Consider the following 21,312-nt stretch of genomic DNA (forward strand, 5'->3'; position numbering starts at 1 on the left):
ATTCCGTGAATTTGATGAATTCCTTGAATTTCTTATTTCCGCGAGGTCCATGAATTCTGTGAATTTCTTAAATTCTTTGAATCCCGTAAATCCTTTGAATTCCTTAAATCCTTTGAATTCCGTGAATTCTTTGAAATTCTTCAATTCCATGAATTTTTAGAATCTCATGAATTCTGTGAATTTCATGAATTCCGCCAATTTCGTGAAATCCGTGAATTTCGGAGTTATGTGAATTCCTTGAATTTTGGGAATTCTGTAAATTTGGTAAATTTCATGAATTCTTTGAATTTCACTTCAATTTTTTTCAGGAACAAGTGTTTTGAGAACTGCATGTATGATACAGAAGTGTTACTGCCTACTGGACTTGTATTATAAAATTCCAATACATGTGACATACTATATCAATGACTAAAGGAAAATAAACGGGTTTCATAGCCTTTTAAAATGTTAATTAGGTCATTCAAATCTTCCATCTTTCTCTATTGTCACCCTCTTTTATCAAATCCTGCCTGATCCTATCCTATCAATGTTCCCCTCCATACCCCTACTCATCCTTCCCTCCCCTCACTTTCCCTCCCCTCACTTTCCCTCTTCTCTCCTAATTTCCCTTCCCTCGCTTACCCACCCTTCTACTCCTCTTTTTATACTTAATCTCTCATACTCTCCCGCCTCTCCTCTACTTCCCATCTCCTACATCACTTCCCCTCCTCTCTTCTACTCCTCTCCCTTCTTATACTTCCCGTCGGATCCCATAATTCCCCTTCCCTTACTTTCTCTCCGGGGAAAAATGTACGTCGGATGGACAGGCACCCAACCGACACTATGAGGTCTTCTGCCGCGGCCTGCAAAGCCCTAATAAAAGAAAGGAGGAAGGTAAATTATATGAGGGATTTTATCAACCTCAAAAAAAATTCGATACAGAGGATAGGGATTTGTTATTTTTTAAGCTCAAAATATTAGGGATAAGAAATATACAGAAAAACTACGAATGAATTGGTATCAGAAGAAGGGACCACAAATGCTTTCGAAATGAAATGACGAGTAACATAGTTAAGCCCTTTGTGTGCTACATTATTTAATATAATAATTTATGACATTAAGAATCGATGGGAGAGACAGAATAAAGGGGAGACTATAAAAGAAAAAGACAACATATTTATACTTGTATTTGTGAATGAGATAGTTTTAGTTGCAACTGAGAGAGACTAGCTCTAATTTGAAAACGCTTATAGGAGAGAAAATGATCTAGAAATGAGTGTAAAAAAAAACATGGTAATAAGAAATGGGGAGGGGGGATAAAAGAGGAATGGAGAACATATGGATACTCTAAATAATTGATCAATTTAAATATTTAGCTTCTTGGGGTTTAAAAGTGAAATAATACAAATGTCAACACAATGGTGGGTTAGCTGCAAAATTTATTTTGAGTAGTAACGAAGAGGATAGGAGAATTAGGAAGAATATACATATATATTAGGATTTTAAGCAAAATCAGAGGGATTAAATGGTCTTAAAATATGTGGATATGGAATTAGGTTGGAAGAAATGCTCCAAGGGAAATTTGTAGAAATACAAAGAAAGAGATCAGAAATAAAAGCAGGAAAGATGTCATGATTTTCAATTGGAATGTACGATTATAAAGAAATGATAGGGAGTTTATGAAATATTTGGAGCAGTGGGAAGTCGTGGTGATGATGCCAGGTCTTTGAGACGTGACTAGATAAAGGGAAATGAGAGAGTGTAAAGGAAAGGCTATCGAGGAGATACAGGTTAGAGATATGAGGCAAAGATCAACAATAAAACGGGCAGAGCAATGGAAAGAATGGTGATGGAAATAAAGAAAGATTTTATAGGAAAGAAAAAATATAATGGAGTTGAAGGAACATACAAAATTTAATTGGAAAATAGATAAGAAAAGGAGAGGTGAAAGATAGTAGGGACAAATTTAAATGGGTATATGTATGTTACAACACACAGGGAGACTTCGATTTAAGAACAGGAGAAAGAGGAGAAATATGGCGAAGAAGGGGAAAAGACTGAGAAGACACTAAAAAAAAAGTAGTGAATGTTGTAAATTCTTAACCATGAGGTAAGGGAGAGCATAAAGATGAACGAGAAACAGCGAAAAAAGATTAGGAAAAGGTAATTTGTGAGCAGAGGAAATAGAAGAATTCAAAGAAAAGATCAAGCTTTTTTTAAATTAAATTGTTTTCAGAAAAAAAGATCTTCGCTTCGCTGGAAATAAAACCACAGAACTTCCGATTGGCGGTCGGGTGCTTTTCCCTCAAGCCTCTAGAGAGATTGAAAGAAGAATCCTTTTTCAGAAACATATGCATTCTTTTGTAAGTTGTTACCTATTAATACAAGTCAATTTTTCAAGGAATATTTCTAGTAGCTTAAGGGAAAAGCACCCGACCGGTGATCGGAAGTTCTATGGTTTGATTCCCAGCGGAGCGAAGAAGATTTTTTCAGAAAAAATTTGATTTCTATTTTCACGGTGGGTGAAAAAGATATCTTCACTAATTGGCGGTTACCATCTTTCTGATGATAATAGAGATTCTTTGGAAGAAAGATAAATTAAGCTTATGAAACTTGGAGAGGAGATCATTGGGAATAAAATAGGGATGGAAAAAAAAAGAATTTAGAGGATACAATTAAGAAAGAGGTTAGCGAAGAGGGAAAAATATTTAGCTGATCTAAGGAAGGTAAGGAGAAAGGAAAGGAAAAGACAATGAAAGTAAGATAAAGAAAAAAACGGAAACAGCAATGGAGAAGAATAGAGAAGAATAAAAGAGAAAGAAAACAAAACGTTTGAGTAGGTGGCGGAAAAGGGTAGCAATTATGAAAACTAGTGAATAAAAGGAGAAGAAAAGAGTTAATCAGGAGGTTGACAAGTTATAACGGAAAAAGTATGTTATGGAATTGTTAGAAGGAGCGGAGATGGAAATAACAAAAGTAAGAAAAGAGGGGACGGACAAGGTCGAAGAAGAAGTTATCTGAAGGGCAGAAATGGCGTATATTAATTTCAGATTTGAAAGAGAAAATGAAGAGAAAAGTTTGAGGAGAAGTAAGGCTCGGAGAAAAAATATATAGTCATGTAGATGATATATTGATGTTGGCAGAGAATGAGGAGTTCAATTACGGGGTTATACAAATTCTTGGGCAGGAAAAAACTCAGGCTAAATAGGAATATAAAGAAGGTGACGAGGTTTAGGAATGGAAGGCTGAGAAAGAAAAAATGGACATAAAATCAATGGGGAACCTAAGGTGCATATAAGAGAAAATATTAAGATGGCGGTGGAGGTAATGGAGCAGATATAGGGAATAGGGAAAAGAAGATTGAAAAAATATTGGAATAGCCGAATGAGGTTGTTTGATACGTTGGCATGGTGGTTGGAGATAGATTGTCTGCAAGGAATGTTTATTCGATGAAAATTAGGGGTATACTAGAAAACTCTTGGTTGTGTGGTAAGAGAAGAGGCTCAAAGGAAAAGGTTTGCACAAATTAAGAGCAAAGGCAGGGTAGATGGCGTGGAAGTTCAAAGCAAAACTAAGGGAGGGAGATGGAAGAGCCTTGGGTTAACGTGATTGGGAAGAAAAAAGAGGAGTTCTTTAGCGATCGAGGGCAAAGAGGAAGAAACATAAACTATGAGGAATTTGAAAAAAAATAGATAGAGAAAATAATGCAATAGACACGGCAGGATAGGGGAATTAAGATAAATGGTATAAGGTAATCATAAGAGGATTACCAAAATATCTGGAAAGAGGATGGGGGAAAAGAGATAGACAAGAATAGCTAGATAGACACATCAAAATGAAGTAAAAAAATCAATTATTTGGGAGAAGAGTGAGCAGAGATAATGCAGAGTATGTGAATGGATGGCGGATACATGGGATGGTTGTATGAGAGGAAAGGAGAAGAAGAGAGGATAGTAAGAGAATGTTAAGAACGTTCTAGGCGGGGAGGCATTGGGAAAAAATGAATGAAAGAAGTAGAAATAACTGTAGAAGTTAAAGAAGAATGAGGGGGTTTCGGGGAGAGAGAATGACAACAAGTTGGAAGGAGAGGAGTAAAAAAAGGAAGCGGAATTGATAAACTTTGTAAAAATGATGTAATAAGGATTTAGTAAAGATGTAAAGGAACTGAAGTTATATAAACACTAAGAAGATACACCAAGAATGATGAAATATTTCGGTAATTGGTTTTCAACGAAAGGAACTAATAGAAAAATCAAGAAAATGGTGGTGGGTAAATTGAAACAGGTAGCAAATGTCGCTTGGAGAGGGATGAGGAGGATAGAAGAATTAGGAACACTATATATATTGATAGTAATAGATAAAAAATGAGGATTATATGGACACGAGATATGGGGATGGGAAACGTGAAGGAAATGGAAATAGCACAAAACAAATTTAGAGTAGATATGAAAAATATTTTATGAAGGGAAACATTGGGACAAGAAAATAGAATTTAAAGACAAGAAGTGGTGCAGAAAAGAGAGGGTGGGGTACAAGGCCGAATGTAAAATGTGTAATACGTAATAGTTTATACAAAAAAGTTATAAAATTCGTATAAGTAAAACAAAATCGAAATAGGGAATTGCACATATATGTAAAAACCCAGAAAGGGTATATATGGAGAATAAATTTAATTGAATTGATCTAGAATCGTCTTGTTGGTAACCTAATGTGAAAAATTTCGCAAAGATGCGATACTTCTATTAGGATATTTATATTAATATCTACAAAAGACATTTCAAGGCCTGGTAATGCCCGGGAATGATAGGAAAGCGGAAGCAGATAACAACCAATCACACGGACTTTCGGGCGGAAGCTGTGTCTCCGCCTTCGCTAGTACCACAATCACCACCAAAACAGAAAGGTTCAAGCTATTCCTCATTCAGCTTTTCTTTCACAAGGGTATGACTGATGCCATGAAGCTTTGCTTAAACAGTATAATTAATAAAAATTACCTTATTTAATTTGTTTTATTTAATTTAATTAAATACTGTGCGTGATTTATGTTTGTGACCCCCTCAGAATTTTTGTTCAATTCAGTGTTTTCTTTTATAGTGTAAAGTAGAAGGAGAAGGAACTAGTTTCTCCAAAGATTCTATTTATGAAACAATGAACTGCATTAGTATCCTTTTTATAATTGCGTCAGTACAGAGCATTGCCCAGGCAGCAGAACTTTCAAGTAAGTCTTGGTGAATTTTCGGGAAATATTGATTTTTCATTATACTTAAGTATCATTGAATTTCAAGGTTTAAGAGATAATCGTACAATAGAAATGAAATCCTTGAGGTATACCCAGGGTGTTGATTTGACCTGGAAAATTTGAAATATGTACCTGGAATTTAAATTAAAAACCTGAATTTTTGTTTAATTCTTCTAATCTCTAAATTATTCAAAAATTAGGAAAAAATATTTTATGAAAATTAAGATCAGCTTTGATTTAAAATCAAAATAAATGATCTTTTTATTTATTGAATGGGACGTGACACCTCCCTTAGTTTGAACTTAGGGGTCATCCAAAAATTACAAAATGTTTTTTTACGAAATATTTTTATTTGAAAATTTAATTCTATTATTGAAAATTCATCTAATGTGCAAAAAAGTCGTACTATTTGGTTGGAAAATCATCTCTTTTAATAGAAATTTTATCTTCTTTATTTAAAAATGAAACTGGTTGAACATAAATCAGTTTTGGTCGAGGATTCCACTATTTTTATTTATTTATTTTTTCAAAATGAATTTTTTAAAATTGAAAACTAAACTATTCCAGTTTTAGTTGCAAATTTATATTCTTTATTAGGAAATTAATAAATGTTCAAAATTCGTCTTTTTGGCAAGAGTCTTCTTGATTGGAAATTAATCTTTCTGGCTAAAAATTAATTTTTTTCGTTTGTTGAAGATTCATGGTTGGAGTTATAAATTCATTTCATCGGTCGAAATTGAAATTTTTTACATTCTTAAAATGTATGATTGCGAAAGTATTAAAATTGTCCGAAACTTGATACAACAGTTTTTCAATGGATCTTCGCGCTTGAGACCCCCTGTCGAAAATCAAGTTTTACGATGGTCTCTGTCTATCCGTCCGTCGGTCCGTAAACACGATAACTCTGGAAAAAATTAACGTATCAAATCGATCTTTTGCACACTTTTTCAGGCCCTAAAATAAAGGATGTGTTCGTCAACCATCCATTTTGGATAAAACAAAAACATTTCCAAATTTTTAGGACCGTTTTTTTTTAATTAAAAAATTTTATATACAGCTGTTCGTATAGTACTTATAAAGGCAAACAATTTATTCTAATGACCTTTTTTAATAAAAATAACATTATCAGGTTTATAACATTCATAAACTTTTAAAAATCACTCAAAACTAAAGTTTTTGAGCCAAACAACGTACGACATGAAAAAAAAGTCAAGAAAAGAAAAACATTGCTTTTTGAAAGCCCTGCAAGATGATCATAAGAACTTTTTGGGTTTTCTTGAAATATCCAAAATTCAAATTTTTATTGTATAAAACATAATAAAAAATAAAAAATTCCATTTTGTGGTCAAACTATACAAGGTACGAAAAAAGATGAATGAACAAAAATTGTGATCCCGAAAAAGATCTACAAATTTGTTAAAAATCACTTTTTGGTACTCGTAGTTTTTGTTTTATCTGTGAAAAATAACATTGAAAATTGTTAAAAATTCAACTTTTTGCTTGCAAATTAATCTGTTTTGATTAAGGATTTAACAATTTGGATGAAAGTTCAACTAGTAGCTTGAAAATTTAATTATTTTGTTAAAAAATTTTGTTGTTGAAAATGATTTTTTTTAAACTGAAAATTTAAATATCCCATTGTAAGTTTCGAAATCATTTACTTGTTTGAAAAACATATTTTTCAGTAGAAAACTATTAAAGAAAAAGAAATTATTTCAAGAATAATAATTTTAGTTGAAAATTAAGTTATTCGGTTGAAATTTTGCATTTTTGAGCTTTAAAATTAATTTTTAATGGAAATTGTAGCTTTTCATTTTATAATTTGAAATTGGTCTTTTTTAGTTGAAAATTAAATTATTTCAGTAGCAGATTCATAACATTTGTTGAAAATTTTCAAGCAAGGAAACATATTTTCAAATAAATAGTTTTCTAAAAGATAAAATTTAAAAAAAATTAATTTTCAACAAAAAATACGAATTTTCCATCTAACAGTTTCATTTTTATCCAAAACATTATGAATTTGTTCGAACAATATTAATTTTCAGACAACAAGAAAAAATTTCTACCAAAAAGACGAACTTTCATCTAACAAAAAAACAAAACACTTTTCAATTGAAAATTGTAGTTTATACTTAATTTTTCAGTTGACAAAAATAAGTTTTAAGAAAAGAAAACAAACACGAATTTTCAACCTAAGAAATGAATTTCCAACTAAAAAATATAAATTTTCAAACAAGAATATTCAATTTTCTACTAAAGAACATTAATTTTCAACTAGAAACCAAAAATTTTCAAGCAAACATGAAGGCAATTTCCAATAAAAATGTTCAATCATCATGCTATCGACAAAAACTATTTCACTTCACTAGTCCACAACATAACATTAGAACTCAAAGAATTTTAATAGTCATTTAAAAAAAACGCTCTCGTTCCTCTTAATGCGAACTGACTTTTTAATTGAAACAAATAAGAAAGTTCAACTATATTTGGTTGAATTCAATCCTTTTTAGTTTGAAACGTCTAGTATTATATTCTTTTGATTGAGAATGCATCTTGTTTGGTTGAAAATTTTTTCATTTTGTAGAAAATTAACATTCCTGATAAAAATTTTAAAAATTTGTTAACATTTTTTCTTTTTTAACTTAAAAGTCTTGTTTAGTTGAAAGTTCCTTTTTGAACTGAAAATGTAACCTCTATTTCTTGTTAAAAAAGTATCCTTTTTAGTTGAAAATTCAACTATGTGGTTGAAAATTCATCTATTTTTGTAAAAAATTCATTTCTTTGATTGTAAAAAAACGGGTTTGTTAAAAATTGTTTATAAGAATCGCAATATGGAAAAGCCCAATGAGCCTCCTAGCAAAAATAAAATTATAATATTGACTCATTGCTCATCTATTGTATCTGTGAGTGTCAACAACACTTTATTTTGCAATATTTCCTCACGACACTATTGGCGCGCGCTTTTTTATTACAAAAAAGTTATTGTAATCCATTAATGCCTGATATTCTAATTGAAGAGCCAGATGGCAAATAAAAGAAATTTATATGCATTTTGTTCCTCTTATATGAGGATAAAAAATTATGTTTACAAAATTAAATAATAAATTTTTTTAGCATTTTTGGAACTCAGATTTCAAAAAATATATTGTAAGGGTCGTAAATTAAAATTTCGGAGCAAAGATTTAAAAACATATTACGCAGAGAATATTAATAATTTCAAATTGAATTCCAAATTATCGGAAAAATGCATAATTTAAAAAAATCTGCCACGGTCACTTAATATGTGTAAGATCAAAAAAGTGTCCAATTTGACACTTTCAAATATTATATTTCGAATATTTATATTTCAAATATTTTATATTAAAATTGAAAAAAATAAAATAAAACTTTTGATCATCTGAAAAGTGTCAGTCGGAGAAAAAATTGCTACGTTCAATTTTATTGAAAAATAAAAAAAGAGTCAAATTTGTCAAAAATATGATTATTAATCATATTTTTACTGAAAATGTAACGATTTTATTTTGCATTGAAATATTATCTTTTTTAGTTGAAAATTCAACTGTGTGGTGGAAAATTATTGTATTTTGTTGAACATTCGTTTTTTTTTGTAAAATATTCTTCTTGCTTGAAATGGTTTCATCTTTACCAATTTTGTTCAAAATCCTTCTGTTTCTTTGTTAAAAAATAATTTTCAATGTATATTGAACTATTCCATTTTTTTTAATCTGTCATTTTTGGTTAAAATTCATCTCCTTAATGAAACTTAACATTCATTTCTAAACTAAAAAATTTAACAATTTTATTGGAAATTGCTTTCGTGTTTGCTTGAAGATTTATCGTATTTATTTAAAAATTCATTACTTTGGTTGAAAATTCTTTCATTTTTTTTTTTAGAAATTAATCCTTTTCAACTGCAAACTCACATGGAAATTACAATTTTCACTTAGAAAGTGTCTTTTTTACATTCTCACCATGTATGATTAAGAAAGTATTAGAATTGTCCGAAATTTGACACCACACTTTTTCAACGGATCTCCATGTTTCGAGACCCCCTGAATCCGAAAATCAAGTTTTTACGATGGCGTCTGTCTGTTCGTCCGTCTGGCCGCCTGCCCGTAAACATGATAACTCTCGAAAAAATGAACGGATCAAATCCATCTTTGGCATGCTTTGTTTAGGTCCTAAATTAAAGGAGGAGTTCGGCAACCAGCCATTTTTGATGAAAATTCAAAAAGTGAACGCATTTTGAAAAATTTTGAGACCACTTTTTTCTGAATTTGAAAATTCTATGTACGGATATTTATAGTATTGAAAAGAACAAACAATTTATCCCAATGAATTTTTTCGATAAAAAGAAAATTCTCAGAGTTATAGCGTTTTCAAATTTTTTTAATCAACCGAAAATCAAAATTTGAAGCCGAAAAACGCACGATATGAAAAAAAGTCAAGAAAAAAAAACATTTCTTTTTGAAATCCCTACAAGACTATCATAACCAATTTTTGGATTTTCTTGGAAAATCGAACATTTAAATTTTTATTGCACAAAAAATAATGAAAAATAAAGAATTTTATTTTATGGTCAAACTATGTAGGATACGAAAAAAGGTGAATCAACTAAAATTGTGATTCTAAAAAAGATATACAATTTCGTTAAGAATCAGTTGAAAATGGTTCCATTTTTACCAATTTTGTTCAAAATCCTTCTGTTTTTTGTTAAAAATTAATTTCCAATGAATATTGAACTATTCCGTTACATTTTTTTTGTTTGAAAATGTTAAAATGCAAACTAATTTTTTTTTAATTTCCTCTTTTTTTAGAAAACCATTTGTTCGAAAATTCGTTTTCTCGGTTTAAAATTCATTGTTTTTTTGTTGAAATGCAATTTTTTAAGTTGTAATTTCGCCTTTTTGGTAGAAAATTATTTGTTTGAAAATTCTTTTTTTCGTTTAAAAATTAATTTGTTTGGCTAAAATGTAAATATTTGGTTAAAAAATCTTTTATTATTTTTTTTTTTACTGAAAATGCAACAATTCTTTTTTTCGTTACAACTCATCTTTTTTAATTGAAAATATAACCATAAGGTTAAAAATTGATCTTTTTGGTAGAGTAGTATTGTTGTTGTTTGGGCATGCACTTCTTTGTTTAAAAATTTAACTATATTGAAAGTGCATTTCTTCCATGGAAAAATACTTTTTTTAGTTATAATATTAATTTTTAAGATTGAAAATTTAACAATTTTGTCGAATTTTTATTATTTAAAAAATATCTTTTTCAATTTAAAATTCATCTTTTTTAGTAAAAATTATTTTTCTTGTTTGAAAATCATTTACTTTCATGAAAATGATTTTTTTTATTTAAAACATTAAAAATTTTGTTGCAAATTTGTTGCTTTTTTTGGCTTAAAAAAAACGTTGGTTAATTTTGTTTTAAATTGATTTAAAAAATTTTTCAATTTCTGTTTACGGTAGAATTTATAATACTATTGAATTTTTCGTTGAAAATTAACCCTTTTTAGTTGAAAATTCATGCATCTTGTTAAAAATTCCTCGTTTTAAAAATATTATTAGTCTTTTTGTTCGTAATTTCATTTCTTTGTTGGAAATTTCACTATTTTGGTGTAGATTCGATTGTTTTTCTAATTCTAAATTAATTTTTTTAACTGAAAATTTAACTGTTCCATTTTCGTTTAAAAATTAATCTTTTTTTTCTAAATTAATTTCTTTCATTAAAAATTGAATTATTTAGCAGAAAACTCAATTTTTTACTTGAAAACTTAAGTAGTCCACTTTTGGTTGAATATTTATTTCTTTAGTTAAAAAATCATCGTCTTTGGTAGCCAATTATTCTTCTTGTTTGAAATTTTATTTCTTTGACTGAAAATTTCTGTTTTTTTATAGGGTTAAATATTAATTTTTCAGATGCAAACATAAGTATAAATTAACAATTTGAGCTAAAAATGTATTTATATTTATATTAGGCCCTGAAATCTTGTCTCCTACATATTTTTACATCTAAGAGTAGCTAGATCGTCATTGGTGAAGTCGGGAGAGCTCGGATTCGTGCTCGTGCATTTTCGGCTTTACGCGAGGCTGGTCTTCGCAGCATGGTAACAGAGCCGTTTCACAGACACGCTACATTTGCATGTGTTTCTCCCAGATGGGAAAGTGGTGGGGGCAGAAAAATCCCACGTTCTGGAAACACTACTTCACGGTTAAGAATACAACACTACTTTACGGTTAAGAATTAAATTGCTTGATTAAAAACTCATTTTTTGTGTTCAAGGTTTATAATTTGGATTGAAAATTTATTTCTTTGATAAAAGCTTAAACTATTTTACTGAAATTTATTTATTTTTAAACCATTTTTCTAACTTAAAATTTAATTTTTTAATTTTCGGAAAATTAATCTTTTTGTTTGAAAATTAACCTTTTGGTTGAAATACCAATTTTTTGGTTCAAAAATTAACTATTTTGCAAAAAACTAATTATTTTCGTTGCAAATGCAATACGTACAGTGCCTTAACTAATAATTAAATTAAATTAATTATTTTGCATATATTAGTATTATAAATTATGCATTATCCACTGTAGGTTGAATTATCCACTGTAGGAAGGTTTCCCCTACACTTCAATAACAATTTAATAACATTTTGTGAAAATCAATAATTGTTTACTGTTAATATAAATTGAAAGTGCGTTCAATTCCACGTATAATGAGCTATTTTTGATTAATATTGGTTAAAATTTAACTGAGTTATCGAATTTTAAGCTCATTTATCAGATTAATTTCCAACTACGGCGAAAGCTGATATGAAATTTCCGCTCGTTCGCCGAAGGCAATACCCAGTTCTTTTAGTCAAAAATATGAAATCGTATAATAAGCACTACAAATACTTTCCGATAACTCTGTTAATTTCCAAACAATTCTAATAAAAAAACTCATCACACACGGTATAAAACTTTCTTTCAATATTTATGGAGCAAAAAGGTATTGCATTAAGCAAAATTTCATTATATCGTTGTTAAATGTGAAAAAGTTGAAAAATATCAGAAACTTCGAAATATTTTCAAACTGCTATTAATAATATGTATTTTTCTACATTCAAACGAAAAAAATTGGATCCGAATAAAAAATGGAAGAGTCATAAATTTTTATATGCATGCACCTGCCAAAAAAAAAATTTCTTGAGAAAGAAATTTTTTATCAAAAAAAATAATTTTCAAACCAGAGTGACTAATTTTCAACTAAATTGTTAATTTTTTAATTAATTAGTTGAATTCTCAGCCTAGAAAGATGAATTTACATTCAAATAGCTCAATTCTTGACCAAAAAGACGAATTTTCAACAAAATACATGAATTTTCTACTTCGTAGTTAAATTTTCAACTGAAACACATTTTTACCTAGAATGATGAATCTTTCAACAAAAGAATTTAGTTTTTAACGAAATAGATGAATTTTCGACGAAAAAATATTTATTTGCAACTAAATATGAAATAGTTAAATTTTCAATTAAAAATTTATTTTTTGAAAAGAAAAGTTCAATATTTACCTAAAAAAATGAAATTTCGAAAAAGGAAATTAATTTTTTTTTAATTAGTTCAACTTTCAGTCAAGTAATTAAATTTTTAACTAAAATAGATGAATTCTCAACGAAAATGTTGAATTTTTAATCCAGGAATTTGAATTTTCAAAAATAAAGCTGATTTCCATTTAACTAAAAAAAATTTAGAATATTTGCCCCCCAAAAAAAGAAACGAATTTTCGACAAAGAAGAAAATTGTCAATCAGTTGAGTTCTTAATAAAACAGTTAAATTTTCAAATAAAAACTGAACAAACACAAATTTTCAAACCAGACCGTAAAATTTTTAAACAAAAAATCGTTCCTCAACTAAATTAGATTAATTCACAACCAAAACATTGTATTTTTAAACAAAAAATATATAAATTTGAAATAAAAAACAGTGAGATATAACAAAAACAAAATGAATCTTTATCGAAACACTTGAATTTTTAACTAAAGCAGATTAATTTTTCACCCAACCATTAAATTTTTACAAAAAAAAACATTTTCCTTCCAAAAAAGATGAATTTTCAACCAAACGCATGTATTTGACATCAAATGGTTAATATTTCTAATGAATCCTTGAAATTTTGAGACGAAAATACTAATTTTTATACGATACAATTCAATTTTCCAAAAAAAAAGAATTTTTAACCAAAAGAGATTAATTGTTAAGCAGACAGTTGTATATCTTTAACAAAAAAGGTTCAATTTCTGGAGAAAAAGATGAATTTTTAAACCAAAAAAATATATATGCAACAAAATAGTTACAGTTTCAACAAAACAAAACTTTTGAGTAAAGAAAGAAACGAACAATTCAATCAAATTTTTAAATTTTCAAGCGAACAAGACGACTTTTTAACAAAATAGTCAATAAGATAGTAGAATCCTTAAACAAAAAGATTAATGTTCAACCAATTGTATTTTTAATCAAAAAACATTAAATTTTTTCAAAAAGGGACGAATTTTTTACGAAAAAGTATTTTTTCTAACCCAAATCTGTAAATTTTCCGCAACAAGTTAATTTTCTACCAATTATTGTATTTTCAACCAAATCCTCGAATTTTTCCTTCAGAAAATTGATTTTCTACCTAAAAAGATAAATTTTAAACATTTCGAATGACTATTTATTTTCTTTTGTTTTAAGATTATATAAATATAATTTTTCCAGTATTTTCCGAGAGAATTGAAACAATTTAAGAATATTTTATTTTAAAGTTAAATTTTTGTAACTTGTATGCGTATATCTTTTAAAATGATTTGAAATTTTCTGAAATTTTAAAAAAATTCTGCAAAAACGCCTTAAAATATTCCAGATTCGTTTTTGGAAATCTTTTAAAAAATTTAAAAATATTTTCTTTAGAAAAATCATAAAAAACTTTTCGAGAAATCTTAAAAACATTTTTTTCTCTTGAAAACTTTGAAAATTCTTAAGAAGCTTTTAAATTATTTCTTCGAAATTTCTAAATAATATTTGAATTCATCCAAAAGACGAAACGAATTTTCAACAAAATAGATGAATCTTCAGCCAAAAAGTTGAAATTTTAATTTTAAAAAATACGAAATATTTACCAAAAGAGAACAATTTTCTAAGCGAAAAAACGACTTTTGAACAAAATTGTTCCCGTGAGAATGGAAAAAAGATTTTTTAAGATTTCAGATATGTCCAAAAAGTATCTGCAAAATTTCTGAAAAATTTTGAAATTATTTTACAGGATTTTATAAATTTTGAAGAAAAGTTTGAGTCAGTCCAAAAAATATTTAGGATTTTTTGATGCCTGAAAAAATAAATATTTTTTGAATTTTCAGCTATCTTTCAAAATTCTCAAATGGTTCTAAGTTTTCCAAAACTTCTCAAATTCCTAAATAAATTTCAAAGTGATTAGAATTATTCCTGGAATTGTGTTAATATCTTTCAGATTTGTTTTTTATAATTGTGCGAATTTTTTTTCAATTTTTAAAAATATTTTTCAATTTCTCTGAAAATTAATTTAAAAAAATAAAAAATCACTTTAAATATTCCCAGGAATCGTATGATTTTTTTTTGTTATCTTCAAACCTTTCAAATGCTTTGAAAAATTCACACTATTTTTTGTAAAAATATTTTCAAATTTATAATTTTTTAAACCCTTTTCAAGACTTCTAAATATTTCTTACACTTTTTTATCTCTTGTTTAATTTGGCAAACATGCCAAATTTTATACATTCTTTTTAGAAACTTTAGACAATTATTTTGAACATTTTAAAATCTTTTCTTAAGATTAGTTTTTCGAAATAAATATTTAATTAAAATTTTATTTGGAACCTTCAAAAAAATGATATTCTCTTAAAACCTTCCAAACTCCTCAAAAGCTTTAAAGTTTTATTTGAAATTCTTAAAAAATCTAAATTTTGTTGAAAATGTTTGGAATCTATTTAAAACTTCGGAAAGTCTTTTGAAAAAATTCCAAGTGATCCTAAATTTTTTTATTCGTGCAAAAATTAAGAAAATTGCCTGAATATTTTCGCAATTATTTTTGGCCATATTTTCAAATCTTACAAATTTAAAATTAATCTTTTAAAATAAAATATTAAAAATGTTCCCAGATATTTTATTGTCGGTACGTCAAAAATTGTAAAAATATTCACAATTTATAGTGTGGTAGCAAAGATATTATAAACGTAGATGCGGTACATAGTCTTTTTTTAATTATAGAAAAAATGTTCTCGAAAAATCATATTTTTAATTTTAAAAAAACCAATATAGAAAGACATTTCGAGATAAACAAGTGCTGAAAACATTTTTCTTTGACAAATATTTCTTTAAATTGAAATAATCAAATATTTATATCAAAGAAACAACTTTTTTCATGTTTGAAGTGTTTAAACATTATTGTTTAAATTTAAAATAACAATAATTAAAACAAAATTATTTCTGGATAAGATATTTTGGTTGAAAATGTATATAGTATTTTTTAAATCACAAAAGTTCTTCCGAAAAATCGAAATGTTAATTAAAAAACACGTGTTTTTGCATATTAATTTGTCTGTAAATTTTTTTTTATAATTTTAATTTTAAATTCAAACAATAATTTTCAACACTTTAAATATTGAACCAAAATTTATTTGACAACAATATTTTATTATCATATTTTTAATGAATAATTAATATTGATTAAGAAACAATTTTATTTGAGGAGTTTTATTATTTAGGAATTTTCAAACTCGTTAATATTATAAACTGTTCAGGAGTTTCATTAAATTTGGAATTGTATTTTTCGGGACAGAGAGTTTTACCGAATCGGGAATTTTATTTTTCGGGATATTTCAGCCGTCCCCATAGAATTACAGAAAATTTGCTCTAATTATAATTTTGGCACTCGATCGTGTTGATTCTTTCCTACAATATTAATAAAAAAAAATTGTATGGAAATTTTTGATATCACAAAGTTAATCACAATTAAAAATTTTAAAATTCGCTGTACATCCAATTTCTATTCTTGGGTCTTGGCGATTTTTTTCTAATCCATTTCAGTTACTGGCAAACCGGGGTGATTTTTTCTCATAAAATAAGTGATTGAAATTTGAAAAAATTGGGTAGGCTTTTTTGACTTCTATGTATGTAAAAAGGGTAAACTACAGAAAATTTGAAAACTAATTTAAGAATTATTTATACTCTTTTAAGGTACCAATACAATTTACACAATACTAATTGTAAAATTTGCAAATTTTTAGGCCTTCAGTTTAAGAACTTGAATTTTAACGTTAAAATTGCTTCATTTTCAGAATACAGCCTTATTTTTCGAATTTTCAGAATTTTCATTATAAGTTATAGGTTGGGTCAAAAATAACATTCTGGGATTCGAAATTGTTACAACCCGAAAAATTTTTTCTTTAAAATTTAAAAATGCGAAAATACACCATTTTCCATGTTCATTTGCAATCTAGCTAGTCACTTTCTTTCGCTTCTTTTGAAAGTCGATCCTTTGCTTTCAGTTTTCTTTTTAAACTATACCTTGAATTCAACGCATTTCAAATTAAATTTTTGCAACTGCATTTAGATTAAATTATACAAAGGTTTTTTGTTTTATATATAAATTAATTAAAACATTTTATTGGTCTTTTACGACTGTAATTTATAACTATAAATGGAACTATTAAAACCTCTGACCTTTTTTAAGGTTTTTAAAACTCTTGTAAAAACTTTTTTTTAACAATTTTGGTTGTGATTTCTAAATAAAATAATAAGTGCTATTTAGTCTCCAGAACAGCAATTTTAAAAATATTTAGATAAATATTTTAGATTGAAACCTTTCAAATTATTTAGTTACAAATTAAAATCGTACAACTTCAAGTTTTATTTATTTTTTTATCATTTGTCACCCCCCCCCCTCCCCACAAATTATTTTTTTTTTGTAAGAAAATAACGCCTGATTTTTCAAAAATTAACAAATATGTATTAAAGGTTCACTCAAGGTCATTTTTGTTTAAAAAGCTTGTTCCTGAATAAATTGACTCTTATTGTTTCCGATTTCGTCCTGTCACTCAGTGATTGTGTTTTTCATAGAAAACATTACAAATTTTTTTTTACGTTTATAAAATTATAATTGAAGGTCACTCCGGGTAATTTTGTGTGAAAAATATTGATTTACAAAGAATATTTGTCAGACAATAGAATGGATTTCTTCACCAAATTTGCTAAAGAAAATAAACCTTCGTCGACCTATAAATACTAATTTTATCCCCCGAAAGATTTTTAAAAAATCTCTTCGAAACACTTATGTTGCAACAATTTAATTGAAGAAAAATATTTGTTATAAAAATAAAAATAGTACAATTTTTACATACACTTCTTAAAATAAAAAATTTGTGTCTGAAAGCACAATCCAATCCGACTATTCTTTCGAAAGTTATCCGATATACAGCAACCACAATAACAACGACGACGTAGACGCCAGAGAGACAGACAGATACCGGCGTAAAAACTTGTTTTTCTGACTCAAGGAGCCTCAAAACGTCGAAATTTCATGAAATTCGCGAAAGTCATTTTTCGCATAAAACTCTTCTCATTATGGATGAGAATGTGATAAAATAATCATGGGGTCTTGAAAAAGTACCGTTTTTCGACTGTTGACTTTTTTCCATATCGAGCTTTTTTTTGCTGCAAATGTTCATTTTCGTTTGGTTTTTGAATTTTAAAAATCCTTTAATTTTGGTAAGTTTGATTTTTAAATTAAAATTAAAATTATTTCTTGAAAAAAAGATCCTACTCCATCTTCACTCCATTGGGAATCGAACCACAAATCTTCTGATTTCCGGTCAGGTGCTTTTCCAATTAAGCTATTAGAGGGATCAGAATAAGATCTCTTAATTCAAGAACAGAACGCCAATTTTTAGCTAGGTGTTAATGGTACAAGTAATTATTTCATAATTTTTAAATTTATTTAAGAAATAATTTTAATTTTAATTTAAAAATATTATTTTCCATCTAGTCTTATTAAGACGTTAAGCATTTTCTGTTATTGAAGATTCTTAACTTAATCGATATTGTGTGGATCTTCTGCCTTCATGGTTTGGGGTGTGATCTATTGTCGGTAAGGTACAATTTCTGATGATATAGCAGATAAATTTAGAAGTTTGATTTTATCAAAAGAAGTTGTAGGGATAAATTGTTCATATTTTTTTACCATAAATGGCTGTGAATAGAATTTTCAAATTTTGAAAAAAGTGGTGTCAACATTTTGAAAAAGCTACAACTTTTTGGACTTTTATCAAAAATGGTTGTTTAACGAACTCGAGCTTTCTTTTTGGTCCCTCAAACAGTGTGCCAAAGCCCAATCTAATCGTACCAGTCTTTGGAAAGTTATTCGGAATACAGACAACAACGACGACGTCGGACAGACAAACAGACCCCGACGTAAAAACTTGTTTTTCTGACTCAATGGGCCTCAAAACGTAGACATTTGATGAAATAAGAAAAAGTCATTTTTTATAAAAAAAACTAATACCTTCTCATTTTGGATGAGAATATAAAAATTATCAACAAGATTTGTAGAAAATCTTTCAAAGAATAAAATGATTGTCCCGTAAGTTACAACCGAAAAATTAAAATTTCAAAAAAATGAAAGTTGTTCTAAATATTGAGCTAGACTCGCGACCGGGACAAATTGGGAAATGAAAGTAAATTTGAAAATTGAACTGGAGTTCGAGTAATGAAAATTTTTAAGTGATTGATTTTACAAGGTGATTCTAGATCTAAAATGATATAATTCACATATTTTAACGTTAAAATTTGAACTAATTTAATTCGAAAGCCTTAGTAGTGACACAAGTGTAGACGTTCGCATTAATGGCTTCATAAATAAACGCCTTTATTCAATTTCAAAATCTTTTTGAAGTATTATTTCAATATTAAATATTCCATTTTTAATCTATTTGGTTTGGAAATTTAAAAAAAAGCTATTTTCTATAGTAAGCAATTTGAGAATGAATTGTAATAATTTCAGAGTGACAAATTTAAACTTGGAATATTACAATTATAATTGTTTTATTTTTTTATTAGTATTTCGAAGGTAAAAGTATTTCATTTTGATTCTTAAAGAACAGTTAAATAAGCATTAATTCTAAAAAAATCAAATAAGCTGGAGGTTTCTGAATGTTTCAAAGAAAAGAACAAAATTTGGAGCTTCTCAAGAATTTTTAAATATTAGGAAAACAATAAAAATTTCTGGGTAGATTTAAAATAATTTTGTATTTTAAAAAAGTACATAACTCAAAGAGAAAGTTTAAAAATATTTTAAAACATTTCAAAAGATTTACAATATTAGAAAAAATCTGGAAGCTCTTAAAACAATTTTGTGTGCAGGATTTTACAAAAATGTTAGGAAAAATGGGAATCAGTCTAAAAGACATTTAAAATTTCCGAAAAATTTTAAAAATAATTTAAAAAGATTTGAAATAATTTAAAAGAGAATTGATACTTTTGATGATTTTGAAATTTTTTGAAATGTTGACTCTTTATTTTGAAAATTACATAATTTTAAGAACACGTGCGCATTGAAAGAAAAAAATGTTCTGTCTAAATTTTCTTCGTACTTACATAATAGCATTTTTAAAACAAACTTTGCAGGATTCAATTCACCAATGATTTAAATCAAAATTTATTTTTATTATTTTTTTTAATAATAAAATTTTTGATTTTTCAGAACTTTTTTTATATTTTTTTCAAATACTATGCATACTTTCAAACAAATTTTTTCATCCAGAAATATATATTCGATTATTGTATTTTCAATAAATAAATAATATTTAATAAACAATTTTTTGAATTGTTTAAATTCAGGAATTTTTAAGTTCGGATATTTTATAATTCAGCCACTTCCTTCGGGGATTTTTTAAATTCGGTAATATTTTATTCTCCGGAATTTTATTTATTTTATTTTTCGTGAATTTTCCAAATCGACTTTTATATTTCGGGTCTTTTATAATTTTGGGAATTTTATTATTTGGTTATTTTTCAATTTACGAATAATACAGTATCCGGAATTTTATTTTTCGAGATTTTTCATTTGCTTTTTCCGAAAAATAAAATTCCCACATCACTGTAAAAATTCCGAAATTATAACATTGTCGAAATATAAAATTCCCGAATTGGAAAATTCTCGACAATTTACAATTTTACCGAATTTGAGAATTGCCGATACAAAATTTCCGAATTATACAATATCCGGGCTAGACAACTCCATAATTTGAGCAATTAAACAATAGTCTGTTAAAAATTTTTATTTTAATAGCATAATAAAATATTTTTACCAAAGAAAAACTTTTTTGATGTTTAAAGTTTCTAAAAATTATTGTTTGAATTTAAAATAACAATAATTGAACAAATGTATTTTTGGACAAAAAAAGTTGTTTAAAAATTTTCATTGTATTTTTGTGCTTTACAGAAAACTCTCACAAAAATAAAATTATTATTTATAAAAATAAAAATAAAAGTCGCGTTGTATCAGCCTGCATTGAATCCTGCAAAGTTTGTTTCATTTGAAGCTCACGTGTTTTAAATTTCTGTTTGTATCACATTTTTATACAATTATTGCTATTTTAAATTAAAACAATAATTTAAAAAAATTAAACATTTAACAAAACTATAATTAAAATATTTGATTATTGTATTTTTAATAAATAAGTAATATTGATCACAAAACTGTTTTCTCAATTTCTGTAATTCGGGAATTTTCTAGTTTGTATATTTTATCATTGACAGCATTCGGCCTGCAGTTGTATTATTCGGGAATTTTCAAATTCGATAATATTGTAAACTATCAAGAATTTCATTATTCTAGAATTTCTAAATTCGGGATTTTCAGGTTTCAGTATTTTATTATTTCGGGAAGTTTACAGTGTCGAAAGTATTTCAAAAATTTAAAAATATTTATAAAATTGTAAAAAAATCTGGAAGATTTTGAGGCAACTTTTTTGCAGAATTTTACATAAATTTTACAACATGGGAATCATTATAAATATATTTAAAAGTCCTGAAAAACTTAAATAA

The 21,312-nt window shown here is 27.2% G+C and overlaps 1 protein-coding gene across 1 annotated transcript in view; it reads left to right on the plus strand.

Annotated features, from left to right (window-relative positions):
• Positions 1-4,875: 4,875 nt before the first annotated feature.
• LOC117174108 (MAM and LDL-receptor class A domain-containing protein 2-like) overlaps positions 4,876-21,312 on the plus strand; it is a 35,006-nt gene continuing 18,569 nt past the window's right edge. Inside the window, exons 1-2 of the mRNA XM_033362863.1 lie at positions 4,876-4,920; positions 5,074-5,197. Coding sequence (XP_033218754.1) covers positions 5,128-5,197 — 70 coding nt within the window. The 5' untranslated portion in view covers positions 4,876-4,920; positions 5,074-5,127. The remainder of the gene's footprint in view (positions 4,921-5,073; positions 5,198-21,312) is intronic.

Source organism: Belonocnema kinseyi, chromosome 6 (assembly GCF_010883055.1).
Source record: "Belonocnema kinseyi isolate 2016_QV_RU_SX_M_011 chromosome 6, B_treatae_v1, whole genome shotgun sequence".
Taxonomy (NCBI): Eukaryota; Metazoa; Arthropoda; class Insecta; order Hymenoptera; family Cynipidae; genus Belonocnema; species Belonocnema kinseyi.